Source organism: Medicago truncatula, chromosome 1, assembly GCF_003473485.1.
Source record: "Medicago truncatula cultivar Jemalong A17 chromosome 1, MtrunA17r5.0-ANR, whole genome shotgun sequence".
NCBI lineage: Eukaryota > Viridiplantae > Streptophyta > Magnoliopsida > Fabales > Fabaceae > Medicago > Medicago truncatula.
This window is the reverse complement of record NC_053042.1, coordinates 49,382,387-49,399,487: the sequence shown is the minus strand read 5'-3', so window position 1 is coordinate 49,399,487 and position 17,101 is coordinate 49,382,387. Positions and strand designations below refer to the sequence as shown.

Here is a 17,101-nt window from a genome sequence, read left to right as displayed (position 1 = left end):
TTAAGTTGTTAAATGCATTTGATGAATTATATGCTTATTATTTTTTAATGTGAAATCACACCCCTTCAGTTTGAATGTTGCCTCTACGTGGGTAACGTGCAGATTAATCAAGGATAGTTGTTGAAGTGAGTTGACTCTCTCACGTGTCGTCTTAGGGTCGCTCTGATACGTAACAGGATGAGGATCTTGCTTGTTTTTCATGTGTTACGTATTTATTATGATTTTATGTTGAAGAATTGTCTAAACTGGGTTCTAATAAGTTGCTTAAGTTGAGGCCGTTGTGCCAACATGATGTTGAATTTAAATATTTTCCGCTGCATTGAGACTTAAATAAATGACATGAGATGATTGAAATAAATAGTAATTTTACTATGTTTATATTTGAAAGAAATGTAGCATCCTGTTTTAGTTGTTTACTTTGATTTGTGCAGTCAATTCATTAAATATCTAAAAAATGTCACTTTTAATTTAAAACTTTCTTTTCCTAGTTTCCTTAGTCATTGCCCCGGAGGCACCGGTTAACATTGCATAATAACCAAACACAATATTTTAAGGTGTTTAAGATTTTGTCAAAACTAATTTTATATTTACTAATATGAGATTTTTTTATGAGAAAATTAATATATTTAAATTTTGAAACTACCGATTATTTTAAGGGAAATATTAACGTGTTCTTCCAGAGCACTCTTTAAGACCTTTAAATGATAATGTTTTTTGAAAATTTGTGTAATCAATGCATTGAAAATTGAAATATTTGACATTTTTCTGAAATAATTTCTTCTTTTAGAATCTTTAAAGAGTGTCATGTGGGCACTCATTAACAAGACTCTTATTTTAATAATATCGACATTAATTTAGTGTTTTTATTAGTTTTTTTATAAATAAATTAGTGAAATTTAGAAATTAAAGTATATGAGAATAAACTATTTTCCTATATTTATGTCATAATACATTATTTTTTTTCCTATATTTATGAGAATTAGATAATAAGGAGAATAAAGAGTAACAAATTGATTTTATATTTTTTATTTAAAAAATGATTTTATATTTTGTAAAATTACTGTTAATCACATAAAATTAAGATGATCATGAGTATAAGAAAGGACATTTATGTCAATTGGCTGAACTACGATTTTACATATTATTATTAGATTATTAGATTTTCCTAACAAATAAGATTTTGTCAAAAAAAAATCTATAAAAAAAAAAAACTATGTTTTTAGATAGACGCTGCAGTCAATCACTTGTGGGGTGTCTGGAGTCTGAACTCCGACCTCTGCATATTACAATAAATTGTCCCTACCAGCTGGTTTACGCTCACGACGAGGAACAATAATATCTTTAATTATTTAATTATATTAATGAATTATAAAATTTTTATATTTTGAAAGTATTCGTTAAGACAAATCGAACAACTTCTTATATTGTAACATTTCTATTTATATATTAGGTAAAAACTTCTTGTATATTTGTTACACTTTTTAATGGATAAAGGGAAAAATTGGGTATATATATACACTCATATCGTGTTTGTAACACTTTTATTTTAATATTTTAATTTACTCATATTCATTTGCTATATGCGCTATTTATATTGAAAGTTAAGAGTAATTTTGAAAAGAGAAAAAGTCCATCTAAAAGAGGTAAAACATGATATTTTCTTTATATATATAGATACATGGAATAAATAAATATCATTGATTTTTAAGAGAAATACGTCATTGAAAGATGTTTTGGAATCAAATCTTCCCAGTTGCACTTGCACATAGAATATTTTGATTTGTCAAAAAAGAAAAATAATATCATTTGGCTTTGTTTGCGAGTTGAGAGGGGAAGGGAGGGGAGGGTTAGAAAAAAAAAAAAAAAAAAAAAGGAGTAAGTGGAAAAAATAAAGGACATTGTGAGGTAGGGTTTTGAGAGGCTTGTTTTTCTTCAAAATATAAAACCTTCTCCATTGGGGAACTAAAAAATTGTATTGGGGGATTTGGGAGGGTTTATGTGAATTCTTCAAATTTAATATATGTTGTTATAAAATTCCCAAAATTAAAAATATATTAATCAGAAGCATTAATTTATCACTCTCAAAAAATGTGAAAGATTTCTCAATTTTCTTCTATATTTTTGTCCCCCGAAACCCTTCCTTCTCCTCCCCTCCAAACTCTCAAACAAAGCCTTTCTATTTTTTTAGTCTTCATGTGGTGTTTGATACTTCATATGCTGATAAAAAAAAAAAGTTTAATTACAGTTGTGGTCTCCCTTTTTAAAAAATCACTCAATTTTGGTATCTTTTTAAGATCGTTGACCTTAAAAATGGTGATCATATTTAAATTAAATTTTTTAATGAGCTTCCTTGTAATTTCAAAAGTTTTGATCACTCTACATCATTAGATTGTATGGAATGACATTTAAAATATATTGCATCAACATTTTTTAGTAAAAAATATGTTGGTGGGGGAAAAACCGAGTGATTTTAAAATGGAGATATAAATTTCGCGAGTGAGTGAAAATATGTGGATCAAAATTAAAATTAAGCAAAAAAAATAAAATTTTATAGATATTTTGGTACCTTTTTTTTTTGTTTAAATATTTTAAAACGACTATGACCAACAAATGTAGACTCTATTAAAATGTGCGAGTCTATTCAAAAAACTAAGTTTGAACGTTGACCGAGAAAATACACACATTTAATGTGCAATAATATTTCATATATGATTATATCAAGCAGAAGAAATTTCTCCTATCCCTTATCCTAACCACTAAACGGGTCCAACGGATCCTTAAGGGAGATAAGAAACCTAAGAAAAACAAAGAAAAAAAATTATCTTATGAGATAATTTTTTATTTATAAAGTAACATATAATATGAATGGGAGAAAATACTCCATTTGATCTATCAAATTGTAGTACCATAAATCTTCTCCTTCACATTATTAATATTTCAAAACAATCTTTAAAATTGTAAATTATTTATTAAGTTCATGTGTCTTTTAGTCTCTTATCAAGTATATTATCGACATTATTAATTTAATTTTAAATTTATCGATGAAAATACCAAATTTAATATAGTCCTTATAAAATAAATACTAATTGTCTCATAAGTCCTAACTCAACTGCAAAAATGCCGAAATTGTTAGGTTATACGTCATAATCGGGGTTAGAACCCCGGTACCTCTATTTTATGTATGGGAGTTTATGATGGTTTTGTCATCTCATCTATCTACCAAAATAAAATAAAATAAATACTAATAAAGAAAAATTTGAATTTCACACTACTTGGCGAATTAAGATTTTTTTTTTTTTACAAAATAAAAGATATTCGTTCGTTCAAATTGATAGAGTACATCAATACAATAAAAATCCAAATTTGCTAAAAACAAAAAGGATGAATTTATGAACAAACTCACAGCATCCATGTTAATAGCATAAAATGGCAAAGTACCTATGCCTACAAATATGACTAATATAACTATATTTTTGTCTTCGGAATACTCATGTCTCCGGATCTGCAACGTTGATGACGCCAAAGTCATTGTCATTGATCGGATCTGCACTTGCTAAAAGCTAATCTTTCAACCTGAATCAAATAAACACCGCACTAAGACGGGAAATAAAAAATACACCGCACAAAGACGATAAATCAAAACAAACAAAGTCGTTCAAAGACGACGAAATCACAAAAACAAACGAAAGAAAACCAAAAATATGTGAAATAACTTATTCAATTAGGATAAAAGGAAAAAACAATCGGATTGATGATTTTTGGGTCAAAATTGACCTTAAATCACCCCTCTGAAAAGAAGAAGAAGAAGAAAGGAGTGACAGATAGGGTTTGAGGAGGAGAGAAGAGAGGAAGAAAGGGCTAGTTGTTGATATTTACATCAACTACCTTGCTAAAAAATTTCTCACCCTTAATTCCTTTAATGTTTACTTTTTAGAAACTCCTTCTAATGAATTTAATAAAAGTCTTATTTTTTTATAGGCTTAATGATGTGTTTCGTCCTTGCAATTAGGCGTCATTTAAAAATTAGTCTTTGTAATCGCTAATCCTAGCAATTTACTCTTGCATTGTTTAATCATTTAAAATTTCATCATTTGACCAACTTAATCACTGCCACGTCATCAAATTAGCAAAATGGCATGGGAATGGACAAAAATATCATCGTCATCCATTCGTGAAATGACATTTTTATCCATGTCTTCATCTTCTTCTCATAATAAAGACGAGGGTATTTTTGTCCATTCTCATGCCATTTTGCTAATTTGATGACTTGGTAGTGATTAAGTTTGTCAAAGGACGAAATTTTAAATGATTAAACAATGCAAGTGTAAATTGTCAGGATTAACGATTACAAAGACTAATTTTTAAATGACGCCTAATTGCAAGGATGAAACACATCATTAAGCCTTTTTTTATAACATATTCCAAGTTTGCATGCTTAGTAACGTTCATATAGTTTCTTAGTTTTTTTTCTTTTTCAAACTTTTTCCCGTTTTTTTTTTATCAAAAACAAAAATCTTCAATAACATTTAATAATTTTTGAAATAATTATGAAATATTAATTTCAAGTTTAATAAAAAAATAACAAAAATACACTTTTAGTCCCTTAATTTTTCAAATAACAAATTGATCGTTTATTTTTTTTTTCCATTTAAATTTTGCCATTTTTGTCCATTTGCATATAAATTTTCAAGTTTTCAATGTAAATTTAAGTTTGTCTTTTTCTTATAAAGTAAGGGCGGTTTAGTAAAAGTGTTATGTCTAATGATTATTTTATTCCATTATGTAATATGTGTGCAATTAGTTAAAGCGACACTCATTTTAAAACGGATGGAGTAATATTCATATACAAACATAGATGAAATACCATATATTTGAAGATTGAAATGTCATAACAAAATGAAATCATGAATTTGAAGCTTAAAATCAATATGCAGATTTGACAAAAAAAAATCTATATGCAAATGGACCAAAAAGACAAAATTGAAATAAAAATAAATAAATAACTAAACTATTATCTAAAATTAATGAGTCTGCTAACAAGTGCATTCAGAACAATGACTAAGGTATTTACAAATAAAAATTTTTGTTTTGAAAATAAAAGATGATACTCCCTCTGTTTCAAAATATAAGCAAAATTGACTTTTTAAGTTCATTCATTTAACGATGTATGTGGTTTATATTATGAACCACATACATCGTTAAATGAATGAACCTAAAAAATCAATTTTGCTTATATTAAAAAACGGAGGAGTACTTTTGATCAAATAATGATTGCATAATTTTTTTTTAAAAACTCGAAAATTAAATTACCATTAAGAGAGAAATAAAAATATAAAGAAGGGGAAGAGAGCACATATGTGCATGAAGAAGCTGGCATTGACAAGATTGAGAGAGGAGGAGATTGTGTTGGATTATTCAATTTCAAAGCTAAAAAGGGGTTTTGTGATAGCAACAAAAAACAAATATCAAGAATCAAGATAGAAAAAAGTCATTGACTTTCTGATTACCTCACATAGTCACTGTAAGTCAGCTCCACTATCATTTTTTAATATTGTTATTCAATCTAGATACCATTTTTTATGTCACACACTATAATACTATTCTATCTGTCCTTTTCTCTTCCACAGATCCAAATCTGTGACAACAATCTCAACAAAACACATTCATTTTAAAGAAAAATAATAATAATATCAAATACCAATGTATGTCTAGTGCTGATTTAATTGAAAATATTTATGATTTTTTGAAATCAAAATAAATGATTTTCACCATTATTAAAATTAAATGCAGCTACCGTCAAATTCATCAACCATAAATTTAATTTTCATTTTGAAAAGAAAATAAAAACCATAACTTTTTCTTTTCCTGTGGAACCCATCAGTCCTATTTGTTTTTGGGTCCTTTTACATTTCTCACTGTCAAATTAAAAGGTATCATTTTCTTCGTACCTTGGTTGGTTTGTAACCATCTAACTTTTCTTCATTTCTTTGTTTTCTCACTTATAACATCATCAGTGTTGTGTTGTGTTTGTGTGAGGAGAGAGAAATAGAAAGAGAGAGAGAGAGAGAATGAAATGTCAACCAGTTGTTTTTGCTTAGATTTGGTGTTGTGTGTGAATATGACTTTGAGATACATGTGTGTGAGATAAGGTTTTTTTCTTTACCTTATTTTGATGTCTTTTTTTATCTACAAAAAAAGAAAAAGAAAGACAATCCTTGATTAAATTCTTTTTTTTTTCTTCCATGCAATGTTTTTGGATTTTCTCTTTCAGGGTCTCTGTCAAAATTCTCAATACTGACAAGAAATTGGTCAAGTGTGAAATATTAGAAAATTAGAGACTTTTTTTCTTTCCCTTATGTGTCACTGTTCTTGCTGTTGTGGGTTCAGACATGAGAAGTATGTGTGAACCTTGTTGGATCAGAAAGGAAGACACTTTCTTCTTGTCCTGTTGTAACCTTTTTCATCTGTTTTTTCTGGATTAGGCTGAAGTGAGAGAAAGAAAAGATAAAAGTCTTGTTTGTGGGGTGTTGACAAGGAAATAGCTTTTTGCTTATTTTCTACTTTTTTAATCAAAAAATTCAATCTTTGTCAGTTTTTGGCTTAATCTGAGATAAAGGGTCAAAAAGTCAAAGGGTTGTGTGGAATCAAAAACTGAAAAGTTCATTGGCAAAAGTGATAGTGACGATTGCTGGTATTAAAAAAATAAACTTGAGTACATAAGAGTCAGAATGGAAGGAATAGAGAGTAGTATTCTTCTCAGACAAGTTTTAGGAGAGAAAAAAAAAGTCTTATTTTTTTTATGGGGTTTGAGAGTGTGAACAGTTCCTGTAAGGTTGCAAGACTTGTCACTGATATTTCTATACCCTTTTCTAGTTCAATGCAAAATCCATCTACTTTCTTCTCAACTGTATGCTTAATCTTATATCTTATTTTATAGTTTATTAACCTTTATTGTTTTTGGATTTGATTTTGCATGTTGGTTATTTATTTATTCATTCATTATTCTTTGTTGTTGCTGATGAGATTGTTTTCTACAGCAAAGAAAAATGGAGGGGCAGAGTGAGATTGGTCTCACTGGTGATAGTTTAGATACTGGTCTGCTTGGGAGAATGAGAGAAGATGAGTATGAAAGCCGGTCCGGAAGCGATAACTTTGATCTTGAAGGATTATCTGGTGATGATCAGGATGGTGGTGATGATGGTCAGCGCAAGAGGAAGAAGAGATACCACAGACACACTCCTAATCAAATTCAAGAGCTTGAATCGTATGTTTTTTTTTCAATTTCTTGCCATTTTATTTCTTTTTTATTAAACTAATGTGGTTCTATGTGGTTGATGTGTTTTGTTCTTTTATTGGTTTTTTTTTTTTAGTTTCTTCAAGGAGTGTCCTCATCCTGATGAAAAACAAAGGTTGGATCTTAGCAAGAGACTTGGCTTGGAAAATAAACAAGTCAAATTCTGGTTTCAGAATCGTCGAACCCAAATGAAGGTGAATGTTAAATATCATGTTCCATTTTCTTTTAAAAATCTGCAGTCGCGATCTGAGTTGCGGCATTAAGGTTTTTAATGTCTCCACAACAAGGTTGCCTAAGCCGCTTTTGTTTGTGATTCTCCATAATATCAAAGATTACAAATGTGATTTAAAAACTTGTTAAACACAACAGTTATTGCATTTGTATTAATATAGATACTGTAATTTGTAACAATTAACTGACTTTGTTTTTGTTGAATCAGACTCAACTGGAAAGGCATGAGAACATAATGCTTAGGCAGGAAAATGACAAGCTAAGAGGGGAGAATAGCATGATGAAAGAAGCAATGGTGAATCCAATATGTAACAACTGTGGTGGACCAGCAATTCCTGGCCAAATATTGTTTGAAGAGCACCAGATTAGAATTGAAAACGCTCGTCTAAAGGATGAATTGAACCGTATATGCGCCTTAACAAACAAGTTCCTTGGCAAACCAATATCATCATTGGCTAATCCCATGGCTCTACCAACCTCAAATTCTGGTCTGGAACTTGGTATTGGAAGGAATGGTTTTGGTGGTGGTTCAAGCTCCCTCGGCAATCCTTTGCCAATGGGACTTGATCTTGGAGATGGTCGCTCAATGCCTGGTATTAGTTCACCAATGGGATTGATGGGAAGTAGTAGTGATGTTCAGCTTGAGAGATCGGCTCTAATAGATCTAGCATTGGCTGCTATGGATGAATTATTAAAGATGGCTCAGACAGATAGTCCTGTTTGGATTAAGGGTTTGGATGGAGAGAGAGACATGTTGAATCAAGAAGAGTATGCACGGTTGATTTCTTCTTGTATTGGTCCTAAACCCGCTGGCTTTGTCACTGAAGCTACGAGAGATACTGGGATAGTAATAATCAACAGTTTAGCACTTGTGGAAACTTTGATGGATGCGGTATGATTATCAAATATTCTACCTCATGGTGTTCTTTGTAATTTAACCGATTTTGATAGGAAATTTTGTAGCCACCATTTTCTGAGCGATACAGTTTTTGTTTTTTAATTACCATCAATGTTTGTGTAGGTTTGTTTAGTATATCGTTTTAATTGATTATTATTTTCTTGAATAGAATCGATACGCAGATATGTTTCAGTCTATGATTGCTAGATCTGCCAACCTTGATGTTTTATCTGGTGGAATCGGTGGAACCAGAAATGGTGCTATACATTTGGTACGTTTTTTTTTCTGTTGCTGTATATAAGTTTGCTTCAATGTGCCTTGGTTTGCTGGAGCTTACTAGGATTATGCAATTTCAGATGCATACCGAGGTTCAATTGCTCTCACCACTAGTCCCGGTTCGTCAAGTGAGAATCCTTCGGTTCTGTAAGCAGCATGCAGAAGGTGTATGGGCAGTGGTTGATGTTTCTGTTGAGATTGGTCATGATCCTTCTAATGCACAACCATTCATAAGCTGCAGAAGACTTCCTTCTGGCTGTATTGTGCAGGATATGCCAAATGGTTACTCCAAGGTAAGTGCTAATCCAAGTTTTTTTTTTCTGTCTCTTTCTTTTATCTTGCGTTTTTTGTACTTTGAAGTGTGTTTTCTTTATAGTGACTGCTCTATCTAAATAGAATAAGGTTGAAATTTGCCCGAGAAATCAGTTTTTTGGTAGTTTTTTTACTTGTTTAGTTGGGAAGATGCTTATTGTCTGTACTTAGATTGTCCACTTCTAGTACTCCTAGAGATTAGTGAATCAAGGCTTATATTGTTTAGCTTTGAAACTTCATATATCTGTTTGGCATCTTTTAGTATTTAAAACTGCATGGAAATTTTAAATCTTGGATTTTTCAATCTTTGCTGTATAAACAATACAGTTGATGCTTCTATTCCTGTCTCCTTTAGTATAAAATATTTGTTTTTTACCGTGTACGAGACCAATATGACCTGGATCCAGTTCTCTGCTGCTAATGCTATATAAAAAATAATGGAGACATGTGTTGTGTTAATCTGTGCCTTTTAATATAATTAGACAGATTTTATAACTTACTATAATAATTATGAAAATTCTATAATCTGCCAAGTGTGTCGGGATTCACCTCTATCCTTCTGACATCTGTATCAATTTTGTATTTAAACTCAATCCTATACAAACATCTTTCATAAGTTATTAATTTATAATTTATAATTAGCCTAGGGCATTATGTCAACATTTTCTGAAATAGTTAATATTTCTGTATCATTGCATCGAGTATGTTGGTTAATAACACAAGATAAGTTGCACTCTTGTAGGTCACTTGGATTGAGCACTGGGAGTATGATGAGAGTATTGTTCACCAACTCTATCGTCCGTTGCTCATTTCCGGTTTTGGATTTGGCGCTCATAGATGGATCGCCACCCTCCAAAGGCAGTGTGAAGGCTTGGCTATCCTCATGTCCTCTTCCATCTCAAATGATGATCACACCGGTAAAACAAATCACATGCATGAATTTAAATCGTTATATTTTCTAATCATTTGTTAACTACTAATTAAATGGTGTAAATTTGGCATTTTGATTTTGCAGCCTTGAGCCAAGCTGGTCGAAGAAGCATGTTGAAGCTGGCACAACGTATGACCAACAACTTCTGTTCCGGGGTTTGTGCTTCATCTGCTAGAAAATGGGACAGCCTCCAAATGGGGACTCTGAGTGATGACATGAGAGTTATGACTAGGAAAAATGTTGATGACCCTGGCGAGCCTCCCGGTATTGTGCTCAGCGCTGCAACATCTGTTTGGATGCCCGTTTCACGACAAAGACTGTTTGATTTTCTGCGTGATGAAAGGCTTAGAAGCGAGTGGGACATTTTGTCTAATGGTGGACCCATGCAAGAGATGGTTCACATTGCCAAAGGACAAGGGCAAGGAAATTGTGTTTCTCTCCTTCGTGCTAATGTAAGTTTTACTTATCCGTTTAAGTCCAAATCATACGTTAGCTATAGAGAAATCATAAATAGGACTTATAAAGCTTAAACAATCCTCCTTTTAAGTTGGTTTTGTGTGATTGAGTTAGGATTGGTTTTGTGTGATTGAGTTAGGATCGGTTTTGTGTGATTGAGTTAGCGTCAGACTATTGTTTGCATGTTGATTTCATATGAATATGAATACAACTAAAACCAGGAATCTTTGTTTTTGCAGGCTGTTAATGCGAATGATAGCAGCATGTTGATTCTGCAAGAAACTTGGATGGATACATCTTGCTCAGTGGTGGTGTATGCACCAGTTGACGGGCAATCATTGAATGTGGTGATGAGTGGTGGAGATTCTGCATATGTTGCACTCCTGCCTTCAGGCTTTGCCATTGTTCCTGATGGCAATGATCCCTCTGGCTATGGCATGTCAAATGGTACATTACAGAAAGGTGGTGCTAGCGATGGTGGTGGAAGTTTGCTCACAGTTGGATTCCAAATTCTGGTGAATAGCCTTCCAACTGCTAAGCTCACAATGGAGTCAGTTGATACTGTTAATAATCTCATCTCATGCACCATTCAGAAGATCAAAGCTGCACTTAGAGTTGCATAACAAAACCATTTTGTTAATGCAATGCTGCTGATACACCTTGTTTTGTGAACTTGTTTTTTGGTTTTATTAATTTTTTGAACTGGGGAGAAAGGGGTTATACATTTGGTTGTATAGGAAGGGTCGCTTAAGGAAGGTTTCGAGTCAAGAACGAACCGCGAAAAAAGGAACTCGTGGCGTTGCTGATGGTGATGCATGCATGCACTTTGTGAGAGTGCAAGTGCAAACAAGTTTTCTAGTAATGTTGGTTCGGGTATTGACTTGTTGACCTGCGAGTTAGTCTTTGCATTCTTACATACATATCCAAAACATATGTGTCTGTTCTGTTATTAATGCCGTCCTTTACAGTTGCAACTTGCAAATGGGAACTGCTGAACTATTATGACTTTTTTTTAATGCATTTTTCATGTTTTGGTATTTTATATTTTCTTCTCTTTTTATTGTTCATTTATTTGGTATACTAAAATTGTTTTAGTTTCAAAAGGTGTCGTTATCACCTTTTTCCTCCAGAAGTTAACAAAAAATTTATAACCATTTTATGCCAAGTGTTAATAAGTAGTGTGAAACGATATTGTGTTTGTTTCTTTCATTTTAGATGACAAGTTTGTTTTGGATTCTACCGTCCTTACCTGAAATGTTAGACGTTCTAGAGATTCTTCTAATTGCTCATTAAGAGTAAGTTATCTCGTGGGGAGAAAAGTAGGAAATTACTATTAACTTCTAAATATTGCTCAAATTAGATGACTATTAAGTATTTAGATTCTTGAGATTTTTATTGGTAGACGAAGTGCACAAAAAAATTGCAAGGTCATGAGTTTAAACTCAGGTGAAAGTGCAAAGTCTAGTAATATTGGTATTGTCATTTGAGTTAGGTCTTACGAAGGTCGGTAGACGAAGTGACAAACATCATTTAAAATTCACACAAAAATTGCAAAGTCATGAGTTCAATCTCAGGTGATAGTGTAAAATCTAGTAATATCGGTATTGTTTGAGTTAGGTCTTAAAAAAGTCGATAGACAAAGTGGCAAACGCGATTTGAAATTCACACAAAAAACTGCGAAGTTCCAAGTTCAAACTTCTTAAAATGTGCATTATAGTAATATTGACAATGTCAATTGAGTTGAGTCTTACGTAATCTTAATATTTTTTTTCTAATCAAGCTTGTGTGAGTAGTTTCTGTATCATAATATCTAGTATACTTGCTTGGTTTTTATCCATTGTTTTAATTTCTTTCAATTTCAAAAAAAATTGTACAACATCTTTGAATTTTTGTGGTGATACCCGCTTTGCAAGATGCATTTTCTTTTGACTCAATACAAGATTTTTTTTTGACTAAAGATGCATAGCATAAGTAGGAAGGAACTGCACACATGTATTTTTAAAACATTTTTGTTAATTTTCTATTGAGTTTTTTTTTCTTCGATTAATATTATAGATATAACGAGGTATTATAGCTACCCAACAAAAAAAAAGACAAATGAGGTATTTACAATAATAAAATAATTATTTTGCCATGTTCCTAGGGATCATATATGATATACCAAGCCTAAAGAATAATTGGCTGCCATTCATGGGACCATTATGGGCGGCAATAGCTCAATTGAAGTAGATTTTACACAAATAGGGTGACCTATTAGGTAGTAATTATGAACATATAGAACTTGTTAGTAGTAATTTGCCACTGTTTGGGATGCTACTACTTTAAGGAAAGAAATTGAAGAGCACTAGTTTGGTGTGCAATAATATGGGCATTATGGTTAGCCAAGAACCGTGTTGTGTTGCAACTTTCATGGGGATTTTGTTGACTGTGACAATATTATTATTGTTTACATAATGCTACTTTCAAGGGGCTAGGTCATTACAAGGGATAGGAAAAAAAAAAAACAGGTTTGCATTTTTCTAGTTGGTTTAATAATTCCTTTGAATGTCTGAAATCAATTGCTTGTTAATTGTAATGAGTTGGAGTATTTCACATTGTGGGATGTGTGGGCAATGACCTGCACTTAATTTTGATAAACAATTTTTTTTTTAGAATTAAATACATGACATGACAAATAAAGACCTATGTTATTATAAATTGTGCCTCCATCCTTTATTGGTTTTAATTTTTAAATATGCAAGATGTTATAGTAGTCTTTAAATGCATTAAAATGACAAATGCAAACTTAAAATTGTCTTTCATTAGTCATTTTGATCTTTAAATGTGTCTTTAGTTAGTTAATTTAGTCCTCAATGTATTTTTTGCTAGTCAATTTGGTTTATACAGTTTTTTTTTTTTTTTAAAAAAAAAAAAAGACATTTGATAACACATCACACATTTATAGACAAAAGCTTTTTTTATAAAAAAATTGTTAGAACTATACGTATGTGAAAATATATATATATACATATATAATGCAGAATCTATGAGTTGTCTCTACTCACAGTACTATCCGTTAAAAGAACATATACCTGATATACTATTATAAGGTTGTACATTGTCCACAAAACTTTAACTCTATTCTCACTCATTCACTCTTAACAAGCAAACACATGGCAGTACGTTACACTTTTCTTACAAGATAATTAACCCTTTTATCATGTACTATCATTTGAAAGTATCATTATTCTTGGAGAAATGATATTTGTACAACCACTTTGTGACAACTTTTTGATAGCTTTTTCTCTCATATTCACATTATGCTTTTATTCCCTCTCTTCCTTTTTCTCTCTCCATTGTTTTTGACCAATGAAAATTGAGAAAAAAGAAGTTGTCATAAAAATTATTTCAAATGATTGTTCAAATATCACTACTCTTATTCTTGTTGATTTTTTCCCATGTTGCTACATGTTAGTTAATAGGATCAATGATAATCTTACTCTCTGACATCTTGTTGAAAGTTGTTGACCATTTGAAGCTAGCAAATCACCTTTCAAAGTGAGTGATAGTCGTTGTTTGTTTGAAAAGCTTTACTACTGGCTCACTTGGACCATATTAACATATCCACAACAAATTGCACGTTCTGCATTCATATATGATGGAAACTTTGCTTTATTTTGTTGAACGCTTTGATATTAAGATCCTTGAATGCACTCAATAGTTGTCATCTAGAACCCAACTACCCTTTGATCGTGGTTTGTTTGTTGTGAATATTCATTGCAAGATTTTGACACTTATCAGTTCTCATTGGGTGTGTAATGGAGCTACGCTGAATATATATGAAGTAAAATTCCTGATGCACCTAGATTCATGGCCCATAAACTTTATAATGCACCCTACGGACTAATGATACCCCCCTAGTTGGAAAACAGTTCTATCCAAAAGGTGTTTGGTCAATTTTTTAAATTTTGCATCGTAGATGTTATGGTCTAGTCAAACATACACTCTAGATCTGACCGTTATAAGCGTGGTTACATTGTTCAGCGGCCGTAGATTCATAACCGTATTCCATACCTGTGTATGAAAGTTGCTTTATAAGTCTCTTGCATTGATCAAAAGTTTCTTGGATTGATCGGATCATAACTTCTGACGACACAAAATCTATCGTTGGTTACGACCCGACCTTTGTTTTTAATTTGGATTTGAGCTAACTCTTGATTAACTTATTTTAGAGGGTTGAACAACTTGAAGGGCCTATCATCCCTATATATATACACTACTCTTCTTTCATTTGCAATATTATGTCATCTTGTTGAAACTTTGTAACTATAACATGACAACTTGAAAAAATAAATATAAATATTTAACCACCACAATTGACCGTGAATTTGACAAAATATGAAGCTTTAAAGAATAATTCTTATTGCAAAAAAAAAAAAAAAAGTACAACTTATATCAAAATTACATGTTGTCGTAATTATATCAAAATTATGGTGAGTCGCCGTAATTATGTCAATCTTTAACATTACAAACTCAAATATGTTTTAATTTTGGCCAAATTCGAAAGCTACTCAAAAATGTTTTTCTTTGAACCGAGAGATAGCCGTGACAGTAAATATATGGTTTAATAGTAGTTTTCGTCCTTTAACTTTCACGAAGTTGCGATTTTGGCCTCCTAAAAAAAATTACAAAACTGCCCCATAAGTTTTGCAACTGTAGCAGTTTTGGCCCCCCAAGGCCAATTTTGGGTAAAAAAAAAAAAAACGTGGCACCTCACTTAGGGTGCCACGTTAGCATAGACCGAGTCAAAATTGACTTTGGGGGCCAAAACTGCCATAGATGCAAAACTTAAGGGGCGGTTTTGTAGTTTTTTCCTTAGGGGGTCAAAATCACAACTTTGAGAAAGTTAGGGAGTTAAAATTGCTATTAAGCCTAAATTCATTTGCCAAACTGCAAACACAAATGGTTAGACTGTTTCAATACTTGTTATTGGGATACACATTAGTATGTATTTTAAAAGTTATGATTGGAGGCAATAATAAATACTTGAGTAAATTACACTCCTCTCCCTTAAAAAATATTTGAATTACACTCCCCTCCCCTCTTATGTTAAATATAGAGTAAATTACACTTCCCTCCCATCAAAGATGCTTGAATTACACTCCTCTCCCCTCTTATGTTAAAATATACACTTCCCTCCCCTCCCCTCTTATTCAAAACATATTAAAAAATATTTCATTCCCCTCCCTTGAGAGAAGCTTGAATTACATTCCCCTCCCCTCGTAAGTTAAAATCTACGCTTTAGTCCTTCAATAGTTTTTTTTATTTCTAAAAATCTAGCAAAAAAATAATATAACACACTTCAATGAAAAATAGCATTGCGGGTTCATTTTAATATAATCAAATTTTGAATACTTATCTTTCTCTATTTTTTATTCACAATTTCATTAACATATAGTTTTAAAGCCTTTTATAAAATATGAACAACCCAAAATAAAATTAAAATATTTATAAAATTACTAAATTCGATTAAGTATGGTTATTTAAAAGTGAATTTTATACTCTAAATTATAAAATTAATAACAAAAGATTTAAATTTAATTGTCGTTGACATTTAGATTATAAATAAACGAATTTATATTTTTTAAATGGTATTTCAAAATTAAAATATATTATAAAAATATTTATTTATGTTAAAATAGATTAAACTGTAGTCCATATTTAATTATTAAGGGAGGGGGATGTAATTCAAGCATCTTATAGGGGAGGGGAGTATAAATTTTACTTTTTAAGGGAGGGAAGTGTATATTTTAACATAAGAGGGGAGGAGAGTGTAATTCAAGCATCTTTGAGGGGAGGGGAGTGTAATTTACTCTAAAATATACACTCCCTTTCCCTCTTATTCAAAACATATTAGAAAATTTTTCACTCCCCTCCCCTAAGAGAAGCTTGAATTACATTCCCCTCCCCCCTTATGTTAAAATCTACACTTTACTCCCTCAATAATTACTTTATTTCTAATAATCTAGAAAAATAATAATAGTCTAACACACTTCGGGAAAAAATAGTATTGCATGTCTATTTTAATATAATAAAAAATTGAATACATTTTTTTTCGCTATTTTTAATTCACAATTTCATTAACATGTAGTTTTAAACCCTATTATAAAATATGAAACAACCCAAAATAAAATTAAAATATGTGAAAAATTACTAAAGACAATAAATCATGATTATTTAAAAGTTAATTTTATACTCTAAATTATCAAATCAATAGAAAAATATTTAAATTTAATTATCATTGACATTTCAATTATAAAGAAATGAATGAATTTTTCTTAAATGATGATTCAAAATTTATATATATCATAACAATATTTATTTATCTTAAAATAGATTAAAGTGTAGTGCATATTAAATTATTAAGGGAGGGGGTTGTAATTCAAGAATCTTATAAGGGAGGGGAGTATAAATTTTATTTTTCAAGGGAGGAGAGTGTATATTTTAACATAAGAGGGGAGGGGAGTGTAATTCAAGCATCTTTGAGGGGAGAGGAGTGTAATTTACTCTAAATACTTTTCGAATTAACATTGAATATCAATTCCCCTAAAAAAACATTGAATATCAATTAAACACAAATTTTATTCCATCAGTTTAATCAAGTTTATAATGTATAAACTTTAAATTTTTAAGTTAATTGAATCTCTTTTTATTAAATTTACAT

The 17,101-nt window shown here is 31.1% G+C and overlaps 1 protein-coding gene across 3 annotated transcripts; it reads left to right on the top strand.

Moving 5' to 3' along the window:
* The first annotated feature begins 5,828 nt into the window (after nt 1-5,828).
* Nucleotides 5,829-11,438, top strand: LOC11429203 (homeobox-leucine zipper protein ANTHOCYANINLESS 2). 3 transcript variants are annotated; one of them, XM_003592247.4, is made up of 9 exons: nt 5,829-5,930; nt 7,038-7,264; nt 7,371-7,488; nt 7,734-8,417; nt 8,593-8,694; nt 8,780-8,992; nt 9,754-9,928; nt 10,027-10,394; nt 10,638-11,435. In XM_003592247.4, exons 2-9 carry the CDS (start codon nt 7,047-7,049, stop codon nt 11,019-11,021), a joined length of 2,262 nt encoding a protein of 753 aa, XP_003592295.2. In that variant the 5' UTR covers nt 5,829-5,930; nt 7,038-7,046; the 3' UTR covers nt 11,022-11,435. The 3 variants fall into 3 exon arrangements, with proteins under 3 accessions (XP_003592295.2, XP_024625331.1, XP_024625328.1); XM_024769563.2 differs by lacking the exon at nt 5,829-5,930 and adding an exon at nt 5,959-6,149; XM_024769560.2 differs by lacking the exon at nt 5,829-5,930 and adding an exon at nt 6,232-6,907 and having other exon boundaries at nt 10,638-11,438.
* The last annotated feature ends 5,663 nt before the right edge of the window (nt 11,439-17,101 follow it).